This window comes from Ahaetulla prasina, chromosome 3 (assembly GCF_028640845.1).
Source record: "Ahaetulla prasina isolate Xishuangbanna chromosome 3, ASM2864084v1, whole genome shotgun sequence".
NCBI lineage: Eukaryota > Metazoa > Chordata > Lepidosauria > Squamata > Colubridae > Ahaetulla > Ahaetulla prasina.
In genome coordinates this window covers 58,085,758-58,113,274 of record NC_080541.1, presented here as the reverse complement: position 1 = coordinate 58,113,274, position 27,517 = coordinate 58,085,758, and the positions used below count along the sequence as shown (strand labels likewise).

General features: G+C 35.8%; 1 protein-coding gene across 1 annotated transcript in view; it reads left to right on the top strand.

The window, feature by feature from the left end:
* Positions 1–27,156, top strand: part of COLEC12 (collectin subfamily member 12) — a 108,126-nt gene extending 80,970 nt beyond the window's left edge. The window contains exons 3-10 of the mRNA XM_058177755.1: positions 3,464–3,586; positions 6,928–7,026; positions 9,809–10,855; positions 17,181–17,651; positions 19,174–19,310; positions 21,482–21,591; positions 22,855–23,000; positions 25,594–27,156. Of these exons, the coding sequence (XP_058033738.1) occupies positions 3,464–3,586; positions 6,928–7,026; positions 9,809–10,855; positions 17,181–17,651; positions 19,174–19,310; positions 21,482–21,591; positions 22,855–23,000; positions 25,594–25,613 (2,153 nt within the window). The 3' untranslated portion in view covers positions 25,614–27,156. The remainder of the gene's footprint in view (positions 1–3,463; positions 3,587–6,927; positions 7,027–9,808; positions 10,856–17,180; positions 17,652–19,173; positions 19,311–21,481; positions 21,592–22,854; positions 23,001–25,593) is intronic.
* The last annotated feature ends 361 nt before the right edge of the window (positions 27,157–27,517 follow it).

The window sequence follows — 27,517 nt, the reverse complement described above, 5'->3', positions numbered from 1 at the left end:
TTATTAATTACAGATGCTATCATTCTTGGATTTAACTGATGCTGCAGGCATCACAGTTTTATAGTTTCTTTTTAAAACTGTGTGAGTGTTTTGCTTGTCATTACCTTTTCCAACCTTGATAAAGGAAAGGCCAGACTGACTTCTTAGATTTGGGTCTTACCTGGAAAAGAAATTGGACTAGTGTAGTAGTATAGTATAGCCTTTATTGCAGGGGTGAAATGCTCCTGGTTCAGACTGGCTCGGCCGATCCGGTAGTGATGGCGGCTGCTAGTTCGGAGGACTGGTAGCAAAAATCCCTTGTGATCCGCACCATCAGCAGAGGTTGGGGTTTTTTTACTTTTAAAAGTTTTTCTTCAGCCGAAACATGCCTTTAAAAGTAAAAAAAAAAACCTTTGATGATCGCGGGGCTGAGCAGAGATCATCAAAACCCTTTAAAAGTTTTTTTTAAAAAACCCTCTTCAGCCGAAGGAGAAAAGAAAAAGAAAAAAAACAAGGTTTTAAAAGCCTCTTCTGACGATCCCAGAGGAGTTTTCTGATCCTCACAGGCTTTTAAAGTCACTTTTTAACAGCCCCCATTTACAAGAGCCCCCACCCATGCCCAGCCAATTCCCCCTCTTCACTTACCTATAATTACTGCACCTTTCGGCAACGGCATGCTTTTTCTTAAGCTACTGAAGAAAAAAAAAGCTTGCTTTGACTTCCTGCTTTGCTGAATGAGGAACTCTGGGAGTTGAAGTCCACGAACTAAGTTACTAAGGTTGGAGACCCCTGTTCTAAAAAAATAAATTAAAATAGTAAATTAAAATATTTGTGCAGCTTTTTGAGATTTGGTGTGTTTCTGTAGTGTTTCACTCTAACTACACAAACACAAAATCTCACAAAGCTGTATGTGGCATTGTGTGTGTGTGTGAGAGAGAGTTAGTTGTGTTGTGTGTGTGTAAAGTGTGAAAGTGTGGGGTTCCTGCTTGTTGCAGGGGCCATTTTGGGTGAAGTGCAGCTGCTTTTACATTGTGTGTGAGTAAGTTGTGTTGTATTGTGTGTGTGTAAAGTGTGAAAGTTGGTTTTTGGTACCTCTTATTGGTTTGTATACCTTATTTATTATTTTTATTATTTATTGTTATTGGCCACGCCCACCCAGTGACCACCAGGCCACGCCCACCAATTAAGCCACGCCCACAGAACCAGTAGGGGAAATTTTTAGATTTCACCCGTGCTTTATTGTCATTGTACATCATATATACAACAAAATTGGTTTAGCTTCTCTGGTGCAATCCATAACAGAAAATACAAAACAATATAAATAATATAGAGAATAATCCCTATACAAGTAATTGGGGGAAAAAGACTAGTCATATGTTTCTGTATGTCCATGGAGTGTTATATAGTCAAATTAATTCCATCCCTGTTAATGTTTGGGAAGCCCCTCAAGACCTGGTTATATCTCCAAATTTGGGAGTTGCAGGAAACTGGTGATATTTTATGATCACTCCCCTAATATGAGTAACACATAGTTGCAATATATCTCCGCATTTGTGTACTTTTAATTGTATTTTAATTTTTAATAATGATTGCCCATTTTTATAATGAGCATTTTTATTATTGTGTTTAGATTGTTTTATTTAATTGTTGTATGCTGCCTCAAATAACATCTGGTAAGATCGGTGACTATACGGGTCCCATTTCAAACGTACTTTAGATAATTTTACTTCAATTCTTCTTTTATGGAAAACAGGAGCAGATTTTTCACCCAAGATAATAAAGAAATAGCTTGGTGGAAAACTCTAAGCAATTATTCAGTTAGAAAAAAAAAGACATAGGATTACATTCAAAGATGCAAATAAAGGCGCTTGGAATTACTGATAAGTCTTACTAAAAAAAATTTTTTTCATTCCTCAGTAGTAAAATTATTTATCTGCAGCCTCCCGCCCCCTCAAAAAATCTGCAGATGGAGACCCCCATTTGAGAACAAAGTCCTCAGTCATGGAATGTAATCCAAGAAAAACAAATACTACAAAGGCTAGTAACAGGAGGATGTCTTTCGAGCTTGTTTTTTTGTGACCATCTTGGCTCCTGGAGAAAGGGGGTCCCCCAAAACATGTGCATCAGCTGGATATACCCTTTGTACTAAGCTTTGGTCTGTTTAGCCAGATGTCTTCCCAACAGGGACAAAGAAAAAACAGATCTTGCATTATAATAAGCCAGGAAACTGAAAAGTGTGTCTAGTGAAAGAAGGCTCATTGTATCCCATCTGATATTTATTAAGGGTTGTTTAAGTTAGCAGGGAGAAATGTGCAGCATCCGGAAATGACCCGGGACACTCTGGTATGTCCAACTGATGACAAAGGATTGGAAGCAGCTCATCATTAAATCTGAACGCTCAGATTACATAAGGAAGGACCCAAACCAAACCAATGTGAACAGATAAAAGTCCAATTAAGCTTAAACTTGGTTTTGCATAATTTAGAATATGATCACTTCAAGAGTACAAAACAGTCTCACGGATTTTCGATCCACTAATGAATACTGGGAAATTCACTGTACAGCTTTTCTCTCCTAACAAAAGCAATCAGGGACTAAAGCCCTCCCCAGTTTCACTTACATTCCATTCATTTTATTTACATTTGCAGAGTTGATTCAGGACTGATGTATTTCATTTTAATAGGAGCAACAAAAGTAACAACAACAAAAATGAAACAATGTGTGACCCTAAGAAGGACAAATAAATTGCAAAGTGTCCTTCTTACAGTTGTCTCATATTTTTGTTGTTACTTTTGTTTGCTCCTAATTTGGCCAAATTAGCATATTTTCAACTCTAGAGTCCAATACTATGTTTTTGGTTGGTCAATTCTGTATTTCTTTTGAATGTTTTAAATACATTTAAACTTTTTTGAAAAGCACAATTCTAGGTAAAATCCATGCATGTTTCTTATTTCTAAGAATCAAAACCCTTATTCATAAGATTAAAAAATATGTGTGTGGTATTTATTCATTTTGGAACCTGAATATTTTAAAAACAGTGTAAAGGATAGTAATTTACTGTACCTTTTTAGGTGAAGGAATAACTTTTGGCATGCAAAAGAATATGTGACTATCTATCATTCAGGAATCCTGGTATGAACTCACACATGGTCCATACATGAGGGATATGGATAACCTAGAAACATAAAATAAAAATAAAATTACGTGTACGCAGTAATACATTGAACATTATGTATGAATAACTATATTTGTCTATCAATAGATAGATTGATTGATTGATTTACTGGTTGAACTTACATTGAGTATAATGCATTTCCCTCCTAACTGTCTCTTATCAAACCAATAAATTAACTGATTATGGGTTATTGGTAAACCACATTTAGTTTTAGCCTTATGCAGACTTGCAAATAAACATCTTCATATTAACTAATTACAATATAATTAAATATAAAGATGAATCTAAATTCTTAATTTTATTTTGTAGGTATTCAAGAAGGAACACAATGCACCAAGTGTAAAAGTAACTGGGCACTGAAATTTTCTATCATACTTTTATATATATTATGTGCCTTGCTAGCAATAACAGTAGCCGTCTTGGGATACAAAGGTAAGTTCCTTATCTATAACAGTAGCTTTGCACTGAGTCCAAGAAAAATTGACCACCAAAAAGTAACTGAATAATTAAATCAGTGTGGTTTCAGAATATATCACTTATGAAAGCAAATTGTAATTATTATTTTTCATGCTAGCCTATCAGTTAATCCATCATCCTAAATAATTACTTAAATAGGGTAAGATTACTAATCTCAGATTATTAAATTATAAAAATGTAAGCAACTCTTAAAGTTTAGGAGAAACAAAGATAGTTGCTCTTTGCCATCAATCTATTTCATACATAAGCCTTTCATAATGTTATTGTATTTAGAAAACAGGTGTGTAACAGAAGCTCAGCATTTCAGTTAAATTTCACTGACTGTACTTCAAACATATGGTAGTTTATTCATTGATTTCAGTTTAAGGACTGGATGGATACACACACAACATGGATAATATTTAAACATCAATAGGAATGGGAAATCTGAATGTGTCAATACTCTGCATATATTACCTACCTGTTGAAATGCAGGTAAACTGTAACTTTTCTTTATTAGAGATTGGAAAAAATACGGAAAAACAAGGTTTGCATTCTGGCCAAAATGCCAATACTGGCAGGTACTCTCCATATTACAGATAGTCCTCAATTTAACAATTTTTCGTTTAGCAACTCCTTGAAATGACACCAAAAAAAGTGTTTTTTGACATGTCTTGATATTTATGACTGTTGCATATCCACAGTCATGTGATCAAAATTTGGGTGCTTGGAACTGGCATGTATTTGCAATGGTTGCAGAGGTGTGTGTGTGTGTGTGATGTGATCACCATCTGCCACTTTGCTAGCCAGCTTCCTACAAGCAAAATCAATGGGGGAATAGCTGGATTCATTTAACAAGTTCTTGATTCTCTGAACAACTGCAATGATTCGCTTAGCAACCATGGAAATAAAGGTCATGAAATCGGATGAAACTCACTTAACAACCACCTTGCTTAGCAATGGAAAGTCTGGTTCCAATTTGTGATTATAAATCGAGGATTACCTGTATTAGCTAGAGGTACTGCATTTGATATGCATATAATTAAGGCTGATAATCCTTATCTGTATTAGTAAAAAGCATTATATCAAATCCTGAATTGACTAAAGCCACAATGGGTGGTTTAAAAGGGAAAATAAATATATTGTATAACGTGAGTCTAAGAGAAAGGGAAAGGATGTAGTGGATCGGACTGAAGGATGTTTGAGCTCATTATAATTACATGAATAAATGAAAGAACTAAAATAAATGTCAGAAAGTATGCAATGGCATTGTTGAAAATAGTTACGGGAAAGTAAGAATCATATATTGATCAGAGTTACATGTTAATGCTCCAGTACAGAGGTCTCCAACCTTGTCAACTTTAAGACTTGTGGACTTCAACTCCCAGAGTACCTCAGTCAGCTTTGCTCTGGGAGTTGAAGTCCACAAGTCTTAAAGTTGACAAGGTTGGAGACCCCTGCTCCAGTAAATGATAATAAATAATGATTTTTTTAAAAGAGAGAGATTACTTCTGGAAAAAGTACATAATGTTATAAATGAATATGATTCAGGGGAAAAAATATTCTGCTAGTTGACATGAATTGGGACAACAAGATAAGTGAGTACAGAATGTGTGCTAAATACAGATGCATTGAATATGAAAGAGAAGGGTATGAAAGATGTTGAGTAATACAATGAAAGAGTTGCAGAGTTAATATATGTAGAAACAATGAATGGATCAAGTGGAAAGGAAAGACCAAAGAAGTATGAAGTTAATGAAGTCATGAAAAAGTGGGAGGTGAGAAGTTTAAAGAACAAAAAAGGCAGTGTAGGAAGTAGCATATAGAAAATCTAGAAAGGTATAGAGAATGCGTTGGTGTTAAGATATTTTTCCCAAGGTTTATTTATTTATTTTTTTTGTTTACATTTATATCCCGCCCTTCTCCGAAGACTCAGGGCGGCTTACAGTGTATAAGGCAATAGTCTCATTCTATTTGTATATTTTTTACAAAGTCAACTTATTGCCCCCCCAACAATCTGGGTCCTCATTTTACCTACCTTATAAAGGATGGAAGGCTGAGTCAACCTTGGGCCGGGCTCGAACCTGCAGTAATTGCAGGCTACTGTGTTCTTAATAAGCCTTAATAACAGGCTTTACCAGCGTGAGCTAAACCGGCCCAATTTTATGCCATATGTCAATAACTTAACTGAAATGTAAAAATGTGACAGATACGTATGTTTAAAAACAGCACAGGATCTTCATTTTCTTCTCATGACCGGCTCTAGTGTCATGTTACCTTGCCAGAAAATAATTCTTCTTAATCCTTCTTAACTGAATGTCTTATTCATAAAATGGATAAGACATTCAACACTGTAGCCCAATATTTATGTAAATTATTTGGTGCAAAATTATTTTAATTCTTGTAATTTATCTGAAACCTTTATGAGCTATGGTTAGTGGCGCAATGGACTTTATTTAATATTAAATGCCATTAGAATCTGGCATAATATACTTGCTAAAGTGTGAAAAGATATTTTAACTTTCAAAAGGACTATTTCAGTATGAAATGATTTGCTTAACGACTGCGGCAAGAAATGTCATAAAGTAGGGCAAAATTCACTTAATAACTGTCTCACTTAGCAACAGAAATGTTGGGCTCATTTGTGGTCATAAGTTGAGGACTATCCTCATTGCCTTTCAGCCACCTTTCATAACAGAATTTGAAGGCTTTCCCTATCCGTTAAGTATTCAAGGTTTTTCTATCAGTTCCATTTTTAAGAGATTCAGTGAAAGTACATAAGAGACAGGTCCCCCTGTCATATAGGTGGTATGAGTAAACCTATAATGTCCTCCTAGGTCAATGTTTCTGGATTTCCTCTTTGTGTATCTCACTAAAAGTATGAATAAGCATGTATTTCTACAGGCTTTAATGTGTATCCTTTGTTTTATTGTTACTTTTTAATTTAGAATAATTGCCTTTTGCTATTGCTTGATTTCTATCTAGTTCTGTTTTTTGCTTTCTTTTAAACATTTTTATGGACCATGTTATATGGTTTTATTTTGTTGCATGCGATTTTGGTAGCATCATTTTAAAAACCCAGCACATAATAAATATATATTGTTATGGCTAATATTGTTATTAGCATTAACAATCTCTTTATAGTTACTTTTATGTACTGGTGCCAGTGGGAAAATTACTCTGGTTTCTTTAGGCGTATATTAACATGTAATTGGGAATGGAGAGCCTGAATTTTCATTCCATAGATTGTTGGATTACATCTTTCAGTCTTTTATCAATATTGATCACTGCTAAGAAATTGTTTTCTTTTGTTCTAGTTGTAGAAAAAATGGACAATGTTTCTGGTGATATGGAAGATTCACGCCAACGATGCAGTGAGAAGCTTTTAGAAGTGAAGAGTGATTTAAAGAAACTGGGTAATTAATATGAATGAACTGGTTAAGTAAATGGTGAAATCATTATGGCTTTGTCATAGGAGTCATCAACATACTAAAATTGGAACCAGTAGTAATTTTTTTACAGTAGCTGGTAGAATAGAATAGAATAGAATAGAATAGAATAGAATAGAATAGAATAGAATAGAATAGAATAGAATAGAATAGAATTTTTTTATTGGCCAAGTGTGATTGGACACACAAGGAATTTGTCTTGGTGCATATGCTCTCAGTGTACATAAAAGAAAAGATATGTTCATCAAGGTACAACATTTACAACACAAATGATGGTCAATAAATCAATATAAATCATAAGGATTGCCAGCAACAAGTTATAGTCATACAGTCATAAATGGAAAGAGATTGGTGATGGGAACTATGAGAAGATTAATAGTAGTGCAGATTCAGTAAATAGTTTGACAGTGTTGATGGAATTATTTGTTTAGCAGAGTGATGGCCTTCGGGAAAAAACTGTTCTTGTGTCTAGTTGTTCTGGTGTGCAGTGCTCTATAGCGTCGTTTTGAGGGTAGGAGTTGAAACAGTTTATGTCCAGGATGCTAGGGGTCTGTAAATATTTTAACGGCCCTCTTCTTGATTCGTGCAGTATACAGGTCCTTTAAGTCTTTGCCTGTAAGCAGGTACAAGGTGAATCATGCAATGATCAGAGTGTCCTACAGCTGCACATGGTAAAGACCGATAAGCATATTTTAGTGTTGTGTAGCAATGGTCTAGAGTATTCTTGCCTCTGGTGGGACAATTGACATGCTGAAAGTATTTTGGTAGCTCTTTCCTTAAGTTTGCCTTGTTTAGATCTCCCAAAATAATGGCCAGTGAATCAGGGTGTTTGGCTTCAGCCTCCATGATTTGGTCAGCTAGAGTTTGTAATGCCTTGTTTACACAGGCTTGTGGTGGGACATAAACAGCAATTAGAAGAAATGAGGAAAATTCACGAGGTAATAGATTATTTAAAATATTAGTTTAATTTGTTAACGGTTCATCTTTAACCTTCCAATTTCTGAATCCTACACTTTATACAGTGCCATACTGAATTAAAAAGTGCATATACAAATTATGCATTTACTCACTATAAAACCAACTAAAGTATGTGTTAAGTCTATTAAAGCTAATTGGGTAATTGGGATATTGGCAAACACAGTTTTCACCCTTCTGGAAACATACAACAGGACAGATTTCTTCTTGTCTGAGACCATGGTCAGCTTCAGAGAATGAAAACAGATGATACTTTATTTATTTATTTTATTTATTTATTTTATTTGTCACAACAATATTTATAAGCATCACACAAAAAGATTATATAGTATATAAACATATATATGAGGAAATATAGGGAAGTATAAGCACACATATATATATATATATATATATATATATATATATATATATATATATATATATGTATATATATATACATAGTCTCATTCGTCATCTTCAGGCTTCAGCTTAGTGCCGTGCTTCTTCTTGCTCCCAGAAGCATGAAACTGAAGCCTGAAGATGAATGAGTTAGTCGGGTCTCCCGTGTAAAATTTTACACGGAGAAAACCCAATAACCAAAGATCTATATATATATATATATATATATATATATATATATATATATATATATATATATATATATATAGATATATGAAGAAAAAAAAGGAAAACAATAGGACAGGAACGGTAGGCACGTTTGTGCTCTTATGCACGTCCCTTATGGTCCTCTTAGGAATGGGGTGAGGTCAATAGTAGAAAGTTTTTGGTTAAAGCTTTTGGGATTATGGGAAGAGACCACAGAGTCAGGTAAAGTGTTCCAAGCATTGATGATTCTGTTACAGAAGTCATATTTTCTGCAATCAAGATTAAAGCAGTTAACATTAAGTTTAAATCTATTGGTTGCTCTTGTATTATTGCAATTAAAGCTGAAGTAGTCTTTAACAGGAAGGACATTACAATAGATGATTCTATGAGTTAAACTTAGGTCTTGTCGAAGGCGACGGAGTTCTAAGTTTTCTAAGCCTAGGATTTCAAGTCTGGTGGGATAAGGTATTTTGTTGTTTTCAGAGGAGTGAAGAACTCTTCTTGTAAAATATTTCTGGACATGTTCAATTGTATTGATGTCAGAAATGTGGTGAGGGCTCCAGACAGGCGAGCTGTATTCTAGAATTGGTCTAGCAAATGTTTTATATGCTCTGGTTAGTAGTGTAGTGTTTTTAGAAAAGAAGCTACGCAAGATTAGGTTTACAACTCTTAGAGCCTTTTTTGCTATATAGTTGCAGTGGGCTTTGGCACTTAGATCATTTGATATGAAGACTCCAAGGTCTTTGACAGGGTGGGGGTCATCTGTAAGGTAATGTCCATCAAGTATGTACTTAGTGTATGGGTTCTTTTTTCCAATATGTAAGACTGAACATTTGCTGGTTGAGATTTGGAGTTGCCAAGTTTTAGACCAAGCGGTTAGATGATCAAGGTCTTTTAGATGATCTAGGTTTATTGGTGGTCTCTTAATAAAAGGGAATTCATATGCTTTTTGTATGCCTTTAATGTTCTATGTTTCAGTGACCCTTCCACCAGCCTTGTAAATAGAAATTAAGTTTGTACTAATTCAGAATTCCCTAATCCAAACTGATGTTCATTAGCAATTCCCCAAATAAGTTTGTTTATGTATTGGCTTATCCTCCTGTTTGTATAATGAAGTAAACTCTGTTAAACTGTTCTTCTGCTAAGTAACAAATGTGAATGTTTATCACTTTCCTGCTTCTTTCAGATTATCAAGCTGAAGAGAAAGCCATGACCACAAACACAGAGCTTTCAAGTTTCAAAACTGATATCTTAGCACTCCGCCAGCAGCTTCATGAGATTTCAGAGAAAACCACAAAGAACAAAGAAACACTGGAAAAGTTACAAGAATCTGGTAGCGTGTTAAATGACAGGCAAAGTCAAATGAATGGTGTTTTGGACAGCAACTCTTACATGATCAACAATATTAACAAAACTCTTCAAGCTTACAATGGCTACATCAGTGATCTCCAGCAAGACACAAATAACATTCAGACAAACTTGCAAAGCCAAATGCACTCACATAATGTTGTCATACTGAATCTAAATAATCTTAACCAGACCCAGGTTCAGCAAAGAAATCTTATCAGTGCTTTGCAGAGATCAGTGGATGACACAAGTCAGGCTATCCAAAGAATCAAAAATGACTTTCAAAACCTTCAGCAGATTGCCCTCCAAGCACGGAAAGATACTGATTGGCTTAAAGAGAAAGTGCAGATTTTACAAGTATTAGCAGCTAACAATTCAGTTATGACCAAAGCTAATAATGATACACTTGAGGATGTGAGCAGTCAGTTAAACTCATTCAGTGGACAGATGGAGAATATCACTACTATTGCTCAAGCCAATGAACAAAGTCTGAAGGATCTCCAAGAACACTATAAAGAATATGAAAACAGAACATCTGCCAAATTTAACCAGCAAGAAGACCAATTTCATAGTTTTGAGACAGATATTGTCAACATTATTAGTAATATTAGCTACACTGCCCATCACTTACGGACACTAACCAGCAATCTCAATGATGCCAGGACAACGTGCACAGATACTCTTAGTAAACATATGGATGAGCTGATTTTTATGAACAACACATTAGCTAATATTCGTTTTGATGCTACTACTTTAAGGATGCAGCAGGATGTGATGCGGACACGGTTAGATATTGAAGTAGCCAATTTATCAGTAATAATGGAAGAAATGAAGCTGGTAGATTCTAAACATGGCCAGCTGATTAAAAATTTCACAATACTTCAAGGTAAGAAATGTATTGGATGACTTTTCCAAAATTGATATTGGTATTGATTTTCAAATTGCCTAGGATACCTGAGATTACTAGCTCCTTATGGATTTCAGAAGCATTGTAGGAAAATAAATAAGGTGACTATATCACTCCACTTCCTGGCTTTCTGTAAAGTTGATGGGAAAGGGAACAGAAGGGTAGGAAGAAACATTAGGTCAGCTTTGCAGGTTTAGTAGAGTTATTCTTTTCCCACATCATATTATATAAAGAAACACATGAAGTTTAGCTATAGAATTTGATAGCATACAATTTAGTGACGGTTCCAGAGTTAAAGAAGATCTAGTAATAATGGAAGAACAGTTGAACAAGGGTTAAAATATGAACACATTTTCAAAGCAGCATAGAAAAATAGAATAGACAGAATAGAATTCTTTATTGGCCAAGTGTGATTGGACACACAAGGAATTTGTCTTGGTGCATACGCTTTCAGTGTACGTAAAAGAAAAGATACGTTCGTCAAGAATCATAAGGTACAACACTTAATGATACTCATAGAGAACAAATAAGCAATCAAATCATACTAGGAAACAATATCAGTATAAATTGTAAGGATCCAAGCAACAAGGTTACAGTGATAAGTGGGGGGAGATGAGTGATAGGAACGATGAGAAGATTAATAGTAATGCAGACTTAGTAACTAATTTGACAGTGTTGAGGGAATTATTTGTTTAGCAGAGTGATGGCATTCGGGAAAAACTGTTCTTGTGTCTAGTTGTTCTGGTGTGCAGTGCTCTGTAGCGTCGTTTTGAGGGTTGAAACAGTTTATGTTCAGGATATGAGGGGTCTGTAACTATTTTCACAGCCCTCTTTTTGACTGATGCAATATACAGGTCCTCAATGGAAGGCAGGTTGGTAGTAGTTGTTTCTCTGCAGTTCTAATTATTGTCTGAAGTCTGTGTCTGTCTTGTTGGGTTGTAGAACCAAACCACAATTATAGAGGTGCAGATGACAGACTCAGTAATTCCTCTGTAGAACTGGATCAGCAGTTCCTTGGGCAGTTTGAGCTTTCTGAGTTGGCGCAGAAAGAATATTCTTTGTTGTGCTTTTTTGATGATGTTTTTGATGTTAGGTGTCAATTTTAGGTCTTGAGATATGTAGAACCTAGAAACTTGAAGGTCTCTACTGTTGATACTGTGTTGTCTAGTATTGTAAGAGGTGGTAGTATTGGTGGCTTTCTCCTAAAGTCCACCACCATTTCTACATTTTTGAGTGTGTTCAGTTCCAGATTGTTCTGGTCGTACCACGAGGTTAACAAATGTCAACATTTCATTTAAGCAGTACGAATTACAATGGTCAAAATCAATGTTTCTCACGTTACTTCATTCCTATATCAAAGAACCTGAAAAATGTGAACCACAAAATCTTCTTTTTTGAAAACGATAATATGTTTACAAATATTCTGTTACTATATGTATCTGTTTTGATATTCTTATGGACTTAAATATTGCAATAATATTGTTGAACTTCCTGTTATAATGGTAGGATAATGAGTAAACTCATTGGAATTAAAACAGTGTTTGCCAAAAAAAAAGTTTTTTTTAAGCCAAAATAAATTTTAAAAAATAAGAAGTAAAAATAATTAAATAATGAGAGGAAACAAACTAGCATAAATGTTATTTTGTCCTCAAAGAGACTGCTGCAATCCTGGACTCTAAGAAATACTGTGAAAATGCTGGGTTCCTCAATATGTCTATAGAGATTCTCAGTCATCCAGGTCATGGTTTTCCCAAAGACGCTTTTTCAAGAGGCAACTGGACTTTCTGGTTTTTCTTTAAAGACATTTCGCTCCTCATCCAAGAAGCTTCTTCAATTCTGACTGGATGGCAGGGAATGGAAGGATTTATATTCCTTGCAGACAGCTGGTCATTTGCATTCTTTTTTTAGTCATTGAAGCCACTTGGAGGTTTATCTGTGTAGTCACCCAGGGGTGAAATCCAGCAAGTTCTGACAGGTTCTGGAGAACCATTAGCAGAAATTTTGAGTAGTTCGGAGAACCGGAAAATACCACCTCTGGCTGGCCCCAGAGTCGGGTGGGAATGGAGATTTTGCAATATCCTTCCCCTGCAACACCCACCATGCCACACCATGCCCACAGAACCGGTAGTAAAAAAAATGTGGATTTCACCACTGTGGTCACCTGAGTAGTTCAAATGAGTGTGGAGACTTCAACTGTTGAAAAGATTGTGTTGTAGACTGGAGATAGATAACATAACATAAATAACATAATAATAACAGAGTTGGAAGGGACCTTGGAGGTCTTCCAGTCCAACCCCCTGCCCAGGCAGGAAACCCTACACCATTTCAGACAAATGGCTATCCAACATTTTCTTAAAAATTTCCAGTGTTGGGGCATTCACAACTTCTGCAGGTAAGTTGTTCCTCTTATTAATTGTTCTGTCAGGAAATTTCTCCTTAGTTCTAGGTTGCTTCTCTCCTTGATTAGTTTCCACCCATTGCTTCTTGTTCTACCCACAGGTCCTTTGGAGAATAGTTTGACTCCCTCTTCTTTGTGGCAACCCCTGAGATATTGGAACACTGCTATCATGTCTCCCCTAGTCCTTCTTTTCATTAGACTAGGCATACCGAGTTCTTGCAACCGTTCTTCATATGTTTTAGCCTCCAGTCCCCTAATCATCTTTGTTGCTCTTCTCTGCAGTCTTTCTAGAGTCTCAATATCTTTTTTACATCGTGGCGACCAAAACTGAATGCAATATCCCACGTGTGGCCTTACCAAGGCATTATAAAGTGGTATTAACATTTCATGTGATCTTGATTCTATCCCTCTGTTTATGCAGCCCAGAACTGTGTTGGCTTTTTTGGCAGCTGCAGCACACTGCTGGCTCATATCTAAGTGGTTGTCTACTAGGACTCCAAGATCCCTCTCACAGTTACTACTATTGAGCAAGGTACCACATATACGGTACCTGTGCATTTTGGCTTTTTTGCCTAAATGTAGAACTTTACTTTTTTCACTGTTGAATTTCATTTTGTTAGTTAGCGCCCAATGTTGTATGATGTTGTATCCCTCCCCCCTCAACAGAAAGTTCAGTTGCCTCTTGAAAAACTTTGGGAGTCCTCAATACTTTCTGTTGAAGACTAGCAATTCTCTAGTCTTCCTTCTCTGCCCTATTTTCCTCGCTTGCATTTTTAATGAGTTTGGAAGGGAAATGTGTGTCTTAAACTACTGTGGTACTGGATACCACTTGTTGAGAAACACTGGTGTAGACTACAAACTATTTGTTGGATAAAATACAGATTGTGTGAAAATGTATTATTAATATAGTATGGTTATTGCTGGTTGTTTGTTTGTTTGTTTGTTTGTTTGTTTGTGTTTTTTTTTTGCTATTCTTAAGTTCATATTCCTCTATCTGACTTTTCTTTTGGAATTAATTTCTAAAGCAAAATGTAATAATTGCATGAATTAGTATTGTCTAAGATGCCAGTTTCTAGTAAAGAGAACAATATTGCATTGTATTAGTTTTTATAACATTATTCCGCAAACAGTTCAATTTAAAAAATAATTGCAAGGTAAAATTGGTCCATTATATGTTTGGTTTGATGCTACATTTTGGTTTACTTATTATGTTGAAGTATCTTAGAATCATAGATGAAAAATGTTATTTATGTGATCAAGTCTGTCTGCTCCTCAAAGCAGGAATCCAAATTAAAGCATCAATGGCAGATATTTACTTCTTTATATCTTTGCTATATCTTTGTTATATATTTATATCTTTGCCTTTATTTTTGAAGCTCAAGTGTGTAGCACTTTTTATTTCATTTTCCCCACAACAATATTTGCTGAGGTATTGAGCTGAGTGACTGGCCCCAAAGAACTTGGACTTTACTCAGTCCAGGTAAAATGTATCGGGTTCTCCAGAACAACAGAGAATAGTTTAGTATCCTAAACTTTTGTATTATCCAATCTGAAGAGTGCTAACATATTCCCACTCAATCTTTTCTCATCAAGCCCAAACATTCTTAGCTCCTTCAATCTCTCTTTTATAATACTTGGTTTCTAATCTCTGATTGTCCAAGTCACTTTAATCCTTTTTAAAGTATGGTGCCCAGAACTAGACAAAATACTCTAGTGGGATTACTAAAGGAAAGAAAAGGAAGTAATATTTCCCGTGATTTGAAAACTATACTTCACCTGATGCAGCCTAAAATTGCATTTTCTTATTTGCATTCATATATTATTGACTCATAGTTGGAATGCAAAACTATTATTCCAAGTTCTTTTCCAGTACTGGTAAGCCAGCTATTCCCCATCCCGTAGTTCAGCATTTGAATTCTTTTCCTGAATGCATAATTTCAAATATTTCTCTCTTAAACTGCATTCTATTATTTTCAGCCTATATTTTTAACTTATTATTTTGAATTTTATTTTAATCTTCCAGGGAAGTATGTGCCATTTACAAGATAGTTTAAGTGTCTATTTATCTCCTCATCCAGATAATTAATAAAAATGCTGAATATTCATTGCATTGATGAGTTATCATTAAATATTGTTTACAGCTTAGCTCTATACCCTTCATGCTTATACCTCCACACCCAATTAAACTTGCATTCTTGGTAGATAACACTCAGATACTCTTGTCTTGGTGTTACCAATCAGTGGTTTATGTTAGAAGCTGGAAGGTGGAATAATTTTATTTTATTAATGGGCCTCTTCCCCCCCCCCCAGTCTCCCTATAATAAAAGATCATTGCATTAGGCCAGGGGTCTCCAACCTTGGTCCCTTTAAGACTTGTGGACTTCAACTCCCCGAGTCCCTCAGCCAGCAAAGCTTTGCTGGCTGAGGGACTCTGGGAGTTGAAGTCCACAAGTCTTAAAGGGACCAAGGTTGGAGACCTCTGGACTAGTCTGCATACATGTTTTGTATCATAGCTCTCTTAACAAGAACTTTTCCCTTTAGCCCAGCTTCTAAAAAGGACTTTACAGTCCTTGTGCTGGCCTCTGACACATGGGGAGAGCTTTAATGAAAACTTTTAATCCAGGAGTGGATTTTTTGTCATTGTACTGAAAAGCATACTGAAATATGTAAAGGCTTTACATTAAATCACCAAAGTGTTAAGAGGAAAGTACTTTGGGCCAGCCATTTATCTCTTAGCCCAACAGGATTGTCGTTGTGGGTATAATAGGAAGAAGGAGGAATATTAGGTATGTTCATCACTCAAGAGTTATTTATAAAAATAATGAAGGTGGGATAAAATTAAACAAATAAAACAAAATAGGAAACACATCACATCAGAACTGATCTTTAGTGTTTGGTATGCCTTTATTTCATATATATTGTCAATCATTATTGGTGTTCTATTTTTTCCCCATTTCTGGAAGAGAAATGTAAATATTTTTTATTTCTGAAGTTTCCATTATGATTTTTCACTATCCTATAGTCAGATATGTAGATTATATTATGCATATGTCATAAGTAGAATGTGTCACTATCTGAAAAATAGTCCAATGTTGTGAAGACACTTAGCAAAAGTTTTTTTTTCTTATAAGTGGAAGTTTTTTTCCTTTGACATCTTCATGAAAATGAGATATTTTTTATTTAGTACAACTTCCAAAAAGTGACAGTTACCTTGGTTTCATGAAATGGAGATTTCTCTCTTTTTGAGAGCTCTAGATATCTTTGTATGCTAGAGAACATGAAAAGATCTAGAATTTTTTAAAGCTTTTCCAATAGATTTAATACTTTATTTTACTTAATACAAATTTTCCTTGAACATGAATTTATAATAGTTCCACCATTTTTTAAACTTTCTTCTATAAATATGTCTCTCATAACTTGGAAATTTAATCAAATTGGCTTTGTTTTGTGACTGTAATGTATAGAAAAGCAAGGAAAAATTAAAATATAGGCATTGAGTCATCCTCATACTTGTTTAAAATAACAAAAATATAAATAAGAGGAATGTTTGTTAAGATTTTGGATATTCTTTGATGCAACAAAGAATCATGTAAACAACAACAATCATGTAAACACAATTAAACAACTTGAACTAATTTGGGCAATTTCCTTAATCTTTTAAGGAAGCTGAAAACATTTATCTAGTTTTAGTTTTTTGTTGATTTGTCTTGTGATAAAGGCACACTTATAGATTAAGTTTTCTTAAGTTCTTTGGCAGAGCCCAGTGTTTTTAAAAATACTTAAAAATTGATTTAAATCTGAAGTAGAAATATGTTCTTAGTACTAAGAGGTACTGCAATTCACTAATTTTATTACATTAGATTATTTCATTATTCTTCTGACCTCCACATATTCATTTTATTGTAGGTCCTCCAGGTCCAAGAGGCCCCAAAGGTGACAGAGGATCCCAAGGTCCAATTGGACTTACTGGGCCCAAGGGACAAAAAGGAGACAAAGGTGAACCAGGACCTCCAGGACCTCCAGGTGAAAAGGGACCAAGTGGCCCACCTGGATCACCAGGTGAAAAAGGTGGAAAAGGTTCCAGAGGTTCACCTGGATCTAAAGGCCAGAGAGGTTCAACTGGGAAGACTGGGCTGCCCGGTCCTAGTGGAGATCCAGGACTCCCTGGACCACCTGGCAAAGATGGACCCCCTGGCCCACAAGGCCCACCTGGACCTGTAGGTCTTCAAGGATTTGTCGGTGAACCAGGCATACCTGGTGCTCGTGGGTTGTCTGGCTTCCCAGGCGTACCTGGATTACGTGGTCTTCCAGGTGAGCCTGGTCCTCCCGGACCGCCAGGTCCAGGAATAGCTATGGCACTACAAAGTGAAATTAACGGTAAGCTGTTAACACATCCGCTATCTGTCTGCATGTATATTTATTATCAATATATAAAAGTATGGTTTGAAACTACCGGGATATTGACTATTGGATTGGATTGTACACATTGCAATGGAAGTTTATCTGTTCAAACCTCCAAGTAGCCTGAAATGAACATCATGGTTTTTAAATCCATGATTTCTAAGGAGGTACAGAAAAGCAATTGTTACCTTTTTTCCCCATCAGAATTCTTCACATTCCCTTTCATAGCAGTTACCCTGTTTCCCCCAAAATAAGACCATCCCCTGATAAAAAGCCCAATTGGGCTTTTGAGCGCATGGCAATAAGGCCAAGCGCTTATTTCAGGGTTCAAAAAAATATAAGACAGGGTCTTATTTTCGGGGAAACACGGTAGTGCTTGGATTCAGCCATTTAATCTATCACATTATACACAGAGACATGTCTGGGGCCTTGAAGCACATTTTTGTCTGTCTTTCTCACTTGTCTTCTAAAGTTCTTTCTATAACGTTAAGAAGACAATAAATAATTTTGATCCTTGTTATAAGACCTAGTATTCTGTACTATTATATATTAAAAAATTAGAAGCTCAAGCTGACCAATTCCTCTTCACCTTCTTCACCATCTTTTAATTTCTTTCTCTTCCTTCAACTATCATATAGATACAGTGATTCACTGAACATCCTGATTTTTCATTGGGCTTTCTTCTCCCTTATCTTTTAATTCACGAAACAATTTCTATGTTACTGCAGAACCCAGGTACATATATGAGGACCAATATTTGTCTCTTGTAATAATGGGAAAAGTTATGTATTATATGGAAAAAGGGGGTAAAACATAGTATATCACCAGTAATATCTGATACGTAATTGTGTAGGATTGTTCAAGTCTCATTAATACTTGTTTTAAATTTTGCATAGGAAGTTACCCCAGAATGGTATTAGAAGAATGGTTTCGATACATGAATAAAATTTGGATGCTTTTCAAAATTTATCTTGCAATCATATTTTTAAACTGAGCCCTTTTTTCTTTATGATAAACTAGAAATGATTTGAAGGCCAATTTGATAGAAAAGGATGGCTGCAACTCTCAATAATGGAAATTCCATTTCAACAATATTCTGAGTAGATAATTAGTTTTTCAAATTGCTTGGCTTCCAATAATGTTATTCAAAACTAAATCTACTAGAGTTATGAGTGCTTCAAGAGTACACAAGAAGACATCTCTTGGGTTTTACATGAGCACAGTGTGTCCCTGATGCTTATTTAAAACTAGTGCATCTTTTCTCAGGCTTATGTGGGAGTTTGAAAAAAAAAATGCTGCTGTTTTAATAGTGGCATTGATTTTAATGGGTTGATTTTTAAAATAGAGGCATCTTTTTCGGGCCATACTAAAGCCTTGAAAAAAATCTGGCTGCCTTAACATATAGCACATTATCAAAGTGTGCAGAGCCCTAATTTCTAAGAGGGAAGTTCCGTTTTCATTCTCCTGAGTTTTTATATGCAAGTGTTTCATGTTACAGGTTGTCCTGTTTACTGGAAGAACTTTTCAGACAACTGCTACTACTTTTCAAATGAAAGAGCCGTTTTTGAAGATGCAAAACTTTTCTGCGAAGAGAAATCATCTCATTTGGTTTTCATCAATAGCAAAGAGGAACAGGTATAAAATCCTATCTAGCATGCTGTTAGATTTAAATAGTACAAAAGGGCAAGTATGGAACATCATTACTTCCAGCCGTGCCAGTTGACAATGATTGGAGTAGAGTAGGTTAGACAAGACAATCAGAAAGCATCTTATACATTGCAGGATCCAATCTGGGTCGGTCACCGGAACCAAAAGTTTAATCATCCGAGCTTTCGGACTCGTGCTGGAACCCATCTTCAGGGAACTTGTCTCTCACCAGAATGTGTGTGACTATAGAAGATTAAACCTCTGGTCCTCGTGACCAACCCAGATTGGCTCCTCCAACATCACCCTGGGACATATATATTTGCCTTCATTCATTTTATAGGTGTTAATGTCTCATAAATGTAAACATCTGACTAAAGATAATCAGGAGGGATGATCAGGGGATTTCAGTCTTACTGAAAAAAGTTGATAAAAAAATGCAAGTAGTCCTTGTTTAGCAACTGCCTTATTTTATTACCAGTTGCCGTTACAATGGTGATGAAAGAATAATGTTGTGACCAATCCTTGCATTTATTTGCTGTAAAGCAAAGGAAAGCTGAAGTAAGATTGTAAGCACAGTTCACTAGCAACTATTTTGCTTAACAGCTGAGTTGCCACTCCCGCTTGTATTTGCATGGAAGACCAACCATCACTTTTTATAGGAGCTTCTGATGCTGTTACCTAGGTTGAATATTCTGCTGAAAATCCATGTTGATTTTTGTTTCTTGAAATGGAGCTGTCAGATGCTGCCATCTGTTTGTTCAGAGCAGTCCATGAGAAAAGGATGCATCATTCTTTCTTACCCCGTTGATATTGTGACGCCTATGCCTGCTCCAGTGGTGGGTTTTACTTACCTTTATTACCGGTTCGCTTGCGTATGCGCAAAGCGAATTTGATGATTTCCGGGCGGGTGGACGGAGCCTCCCGACGCTGTTACTACCGGTTCTCTCGAACCGGTGAGAACCGGGAGCAACCCACCACTGGCCTGCTTTCCCCCCCCCCCAAAAATGATTTTCTTTTCTAAAGCAAAATGCAGGCTAGGAGGTTGATTCAACAGAGGGGAGGGCAGGACTGGAAAAGGAATGCATACCTTCTTACTGTCCATTTTGTCACTTTAATAAAATGACATTTCCACATAGCTAAGCTTCATTACATGACAAAACAAAGTTGAAGGCAACATAAGCAGTACGTAGTTTGACCCTATGAAGACTAATCATAGATTGTCCTAAAGGTCAGCTTAAACACAGTGTGTGTGCAAATGCAAACCAATGCTGCTGCTCAGAGTAATATTTCCAACCCCAGAAATAGAAATAGTGAGCGTCCAAAAGGTCTGGTTGAAAATAAGGCAGAAGGATGTCGTTCCAGATGAGATGATTATTGTAATTTCTATATGCTTTTGGGGTAACATGTTGGATTTTAATTTAAGTTATGAAACAAACCCTTCCCATTCTGACCTCCAAGTTCCCTTCTCCCTAGCCTCAGAGCCCCAAACTGTTTTATCTATTTATTTGAAATAACTCTTTATATTAGACATCCTCAAATCTGATTCCAGGGCAACTACAGCTACATTAATAGCCACATCATGCTACAACGAGCCACTGTATAGATAATAAAAGACAGCATTTTGTATTGAAGCAGACAAATTAAAATGCTTGGTCAGCATTAACTGAGCTGATGCTCTTATGACAGCAAGCAGGGGAAAGGAACAAGGGGGAGTTTCTTTGATAATCCCTTTTCATTCTGGCTCCAGAGCCCACCACATGGCAAACAGTCCCCGTAGAGTTTCTCACCCTCTACTTTGCAGAATTTCCATTGTTAGAGAGGAAATAAAAAAGTCCCTCTCTTCACTTCATGTGCCATAGCTGGCGGTTACTACTATCAGTGCCTCTTCTTTAATCAGAAAATTGGTTGGGGGAAAAAGACATTCTTGGAGGATGGTGAAGAGGAAACTGGACTTGAGATTGGGAGCGTGAAAGGAAAAATGTGTTGAAAAAGGTGCTCAGATCAAATGAGATACACTCAGAAATAGTTCCAATAGGTTTGATTTTGCCCAGAAACTCATGCTTATCTTCAGTCACACTTTTCAAGAGGCTAAAATAGTTTAAGGGAGCCAAAATCCTGGGATGTGAAATAATGTGACCGATTCCTTCTTCTGTACACAGCAATGGTTGAAAAAACAAGTTATTGCAAAAGGCAGTTTCTGGATTGGTCTCACTGACTCAGCGAAGGAAGATGAGTGGCGGTGGCTGGATGGTACACTACCAGAATACATGTGAGTGCAGGAAGGACATTCACTGTTTTATGCTATAACTGTTTCTTAGCATCTGCTTATTGACAGAAAAAAATTCTGAATAACCAATAAAAGAAGATAATAAGGTGCCTTAAAATGCTTATTACAGAGTTAATAGCAAACAACGCTAGGGAAACCAGAGTTTTTTTTAAAACAACTTTTATATAAACGTGTCGGAGGAAGAGGGACAACAATAAAGAAAGAGAAAGGGTCAATTTTACTTGGCTGATTACAGAAAATAAGACTTCTGTATTGCATCAGTTGTAAATCATTGCTGGTACCATTTGTGTCTTCATTTGTCATTGAAGTTAAATATCAGCCAAATTCTTTTGAACTGGAAATCAGGGTATACACTGGATCAGCACTAGATCAAGTAGACTAAGACCTATCATTCCCACTGAATGAAATTATTACATTTTTCCCCAGCCTCTCAGTTTGACTGCTGCTGAGCATTGGAGCTTAGGTTAAGGAAATATTACTGGTATCTTTGGCTAATTCTTTCTTATCCTGATGAAATCTCCACATTTGTAACTTAAACCACTGCACCTTTAAGAACCTTAAGAAATCTTAAAGTGATTGTTCATAATCCACCCAAAGGATAATTTACCAGGAGGATGATACATCCCCAAATAAATACAAAGCCTACAGAAATCTGAAGATTATTAGATGGCAATAAACAGATTGAGAATCTCTGCTCTGGAATTTTGCAATCCAGATCTGGTAGCTCTAATTATGCAAATGTATTTTTATAATACGATAGTTCTTGCAATATATGATTGTTGATGTGTTTTGAGTTTATGATATGATAATATTAGGTATTTTTCTCTAAATATTGTATAGCAAGAAACTATTCTTTATATTTTGATTTGGAGATGCATATATAAATCCAGCAGGAAGTCATATTTATATCTTAGTAGCTCATCTGCAGATGAAACAAACAAATACAACCCCACTGAAGGATTACACTCTGTACATGTGTCTTTGTTCAGTCCAAAACCAGAACAGAATTTTTGGTCTAATTTTAGACTTTTGAGCTTTGGCAGTTTGTCCAATTGATTCCCATCTCTAAAGCCCAGCTGTTTTCAATTTCCAGGAAAAGTCATGCACTATTTGTTAAGGAGTATGGTTGCTACTTTAGGAGAGATTTATTTTTTGTTTTGTTTTTACTATTATAAATCTCCTCTGTCACACTGTCATATGATGGCTTGTTTATGAAATTATCTTTTATTTTTGTTTTATTGCAAGAAACTGGAGTGCTGGACAGCCTGATAACTGGAAACATGGCCATGGGCCAGGGGAAGATTGTGCTGGATTAATCCATGCTGGGCTCTGGAATGATTTTCACTGTGAAGATGTTAATAGTTTTATTTGTGAACAAGATGTGGAAAAAGGTATGGTAAACTTTGAACCAAATGCATTCACATTTATTACAAAAGTTTATTACCAACCAAATTTCCACAGCTGGGACAAGAGGGGAATTAAATGTCCTAGTCATACAAATAAAAGGTCTTGGAAGAGAACTTGAGATAAATCTTTATTAGCATCTGTGTATAGCTGCTTCTGATGTTCAGGCACTGAGTTTTAAACTACTGGCAAGATTACATAGCTATTCTTACTAGGTTACATACATTTGGGAATCAGTGTTCTAAAACATGCCCAGCTAATTCTGAAGAAAAGCAATGCAGTGATTTATTTTTTCCAGTTAACACCAAAAAGACAGTAGTATAATTTCAGAACTAAAAAATTCAGGTTGAAAGCTATAAGCAATTGGACCTAATTTTTCTGAAGATTTTTTAAAGACTATTTAGTGATGCATTTCCTTTCTTGTGAAAATAAAGCAAAGTGGAATGCAACCTCTGCCAATAGTAATAGCATTTAGACTTATATACCGCTTTACAGTGCTTTACAGCCCATCTAAGTGGTTTACAGAGTCAGCATATTGTCCCCAACATCTGGCTCCACATTTTACCGACCTCAGAAAGATGGAAGGCTGAGTCAACCTTGAACCTGGTGAGATTTGAACTGCCAAATTGCAGGCAGCTGACAGTCAGCAGAAGTATCCTGCACTACTGCATTCCAACCACTGCGCCACATGGCTCTTAGAACCATGGTGATAAATATCTAATTAAAATACTGCTGTACTAAAAGTATTATTAAAAACCAAACTTGAAAGAGCAGCTCAAGATAGAACACACTGGAATAATCAAAAGACAACGCATGAAGAGTCAGATGTGATTACTCAGCTTCCCCTTTTCATTAATCATTTCTGTACCTTACATGAAAATGAAACCTTGAAAAATGAGACACAATTCTACCTTTGTATTTTGTTATTATCAATTATATAGATAAATTGTTAATATATGACTCTTAGGTTAATTTAATAGTAAGGATTTGAGGTGAGGGGTCTACCATAAAATTCATTGGATGTTTTGGACAAATAGAACAGAACAGAACAGAACAGAATAGAATTCTTTATTGGCCAAGTGTGATGGACAAACAAGGAATTTGTCTTGGTGCATATATTCTAGGTGTACATAACAGAAAAGATACATTCATCAAAAATCATAAGGTACGACACTTAATGATAGTATAGGGAACAAATATGCAATCAAATCCTTTTAGGAAACGATCAATATAAATCTTAAGGACACCAGCAACAAGGTTACAGTCATACAGTCATAAGTGGGAGGAGATGGGTGACAGAAATGATGAGAAGATTAATAGTAATGCAGATTTAGTAACTAGTTTGACAGTGTTGAGGGAATTATTTGTTTAGCAGAGTGATGGCATTCAGGGGGAAAAAATTATTCTGCTTTTTCCCTCTTTCAGCCTAATGTTATACAAGAAGGCTGGGATTAGGATAAACTGCTCATCTGAGCTTCTTCAGAAAAGAAAGTGAGAAATATACAGCAAACATAGGCCTCTCTTGACTCAGCCTTCCTTATTTATTAAATTTATATGCTATCCTGAATTTAAATTTCAGTTAGAATTGTGTTTAAGTTAGAACGTGTGTTTAAATTTCAGCAACTTTTAATACCTGAAACATGTTGTCACTACCACCAAAACGTATTCTTTGAAATCTATTTGTGTTTACTTGGTACTGTTTCCTACAAAGTAAATAACTTCTACAATGAAGTAATCCAATCCAATCCAATCCAAGTAATACAATCCCCTGACCTTTATGCCAGCATTTCAGTCTTGATCCCTACTGGATCCCCTCCCTTGCCCCCTCTTCAATTATCTTAAGTTACAACATGATTAACAGCATAACATTTCACTTTATAACTGGCTCTCTGAGATGATTAAGCAACTATATAATGCAATTAAGACAAGTCTTTTCTCAGGTGGTATGGCAGTCTTTCCAAAGAACCCAAGATTTCATTATGTTAACAATAGTCAACACTTAGGTGATTTTTAGGACCAAAATTGTCTTTTAATAGAACTATAGAGGTGGGGGATGACATGGGATTACCTGTAGAGAAGAATCAGTGGATTGAAGGTTTTTTTTTTTTTTCTACTTCTGCATTTCAAGAGTGAAACTGATTGGCCTGCCCTTGTGATACATTGACAAATGGCAACAGACACTACGTAGATAGACTGGACATCTTTCTTTTATCACCTGTAATTAGTACACACCAAGGGTGGGTTTCTACTGGTTTGGGTGAACCAGTAGATGGGAGGCTTCACCCATCTGCCCAGATGTCATCAAAAACGCAAAGACGCAAAGCAAGGGTGTGCAACTGCGTGCTACCAATAGCAAACCAATAGCCACGGGATTTGAATCCCATCTCTGGTACACACTGATTTTCACATTAAATATCTTCCTACCATTGTCAGACCATTTGCATTTTGACTTGTTATGGTCAGATACAGATTTGGAAAGCAGTATTTACCATTGCAACTTACAGCTTTGGCATTGGTTTCTGGATTTTAAAGCCAGGTTTTACCTTTGTAACACTTGTTACTTTTCCTTTCCCATTGTAGCTCAGCCTCCGGGATTGTAATAGGTCGTGGGCCAAGAGACTGACATTTTCTTTGCAAAGAAATTCATCTGGGACTGAACCATCACTCAAATAAGAAAAGGAGCACTGAAAACTTTGATGAATAAACTTCATCAGCACAATTTGTCCTCCACATTTTCTAATTTTTCAGGGGCTTTACAACCTGTCGGACAAACATGTTGGTAGAAAATGTAATTGGACAAAACTACCTGTAGATCTCTTCAGTCATTAAGCAGAAGATATGTTCTGGTAAGAACTAGAAAATAGCCAGCTGATTACAAGTTATGACTTTACTACTCTAGGAAGACAAAAAAATACAAAGCTACTGTGTAAACAAAGCAGCCACTTGCTAAATTCCCAAATATTGGCAATTTATATAAATATACATGTATAAATTTATATAAATTTTATATATAAATATATATAGTCCAGTTCTGATCAGTAATATAGAATATACTTTTTAAAGCTTTTAAAATTCTGTATTTTTGTACAAAATGTTGCCTATTATATTGATTTAATTGCTTTTTTATATGAATATAGTAAATAGAAATCAAAGAAAACACCACTGATATCATTCACTAGAAATAACCGTCTGGAATAAATTACTTACGTTTAATAACTTTTAAGATTGATTTTAGATGGCCTTTGCAGTCTATATAAAAATATACACAAAGTTATGATCCAAGGACATGCTTGTTTTTCTGAAATGGTCAATTGACAGAACTCCAGGCAGCTGAAAGTCTAGCAATAGACTTGAAGGAAGTCATAACATTGACTAGTAAAGTACATACTTTACATATTGTATAGAGAATTCCTGATTCAGTCTTCCTAATTCCAATTAAAATAATCAAGTGGTCAGAGAGCTAAAAAAAAAAAGAGAGAGAGAGAGAGAGAGACTTTGCCGAGGGCCCTGGGAGTTTTACTAGCTATAATTCAGGGCTTAATGTACTAGCTGCTTAACATGATCTAACATAAAATTTGTTTTATGTTCCTCTTATTTTCTTCATGTGTAGGCAATTTCTATTGCTGTAATGGGCTTCTGACCATTGGGGACTAGTTTTAGTCTAATAAAATTTTTAGCAAAAATAGATATTTCTGATAGACGTGTGCAACTTGTTCTTAATACCTTTTTGGTACCCACCCACTGGAGCGGGGGCGGGGGGGGGGGCAGGAACCAATAGATGTTGCCATTTCTTGATTAGACTTTTTTCTGCTCCAGTTTAACGCCTCCAAATTGCAGCTTTTTCTTCCACGTGGAAAAGAACTTGTCAGAAAATGGTTAACTATTCCATGCCACAGTTGCCTTCCTGTTGTTTGTCAATAAGACATTGCTCTGGAGAAGAGAGGGGGGGGAGGGGAAGCAAAATCCAAGGCATTGGGAAAGAGTTCAGTATATCTTAATGCAACATCTAATTTGGTGGATCAGCAGGCAAAAATGCCACAATACTACAGTACTTTTTTGTATTTCCACAGTGTTCAGTAATGGTTTGTGCTTAACATAAAATTACAGTGAAAATAAAAGGCAAGTCACACATGTTGACATAAATAATATTTACATGATTTTTGTATGTAAAATTGATACTATGATTGATTGTGAACATTTATATTTAAGAAAAGCATCTGTAATCATTTTGCTGCAGATTTGGACACAACTGGGTACCTAAAAAGAATGTTGGTAAACTCAGAATATCGAAACAATGAATACATCGAAGCAATTAATGTTTCCTCTGAAATGTTTTTCACATTAGGATAATTTGTTGCTGTGATCTGTACTGTTCTGTTAAATAATGTACAAACCTTTTCTTTCTATCTCTAACATGTATCTCCTCCTGTATCTCCTTCACTGGTACCAAAGCAAATTCTCAATTAGAATAGAATAGGGTAAAATTTTTATTGGCCAAGTGTGA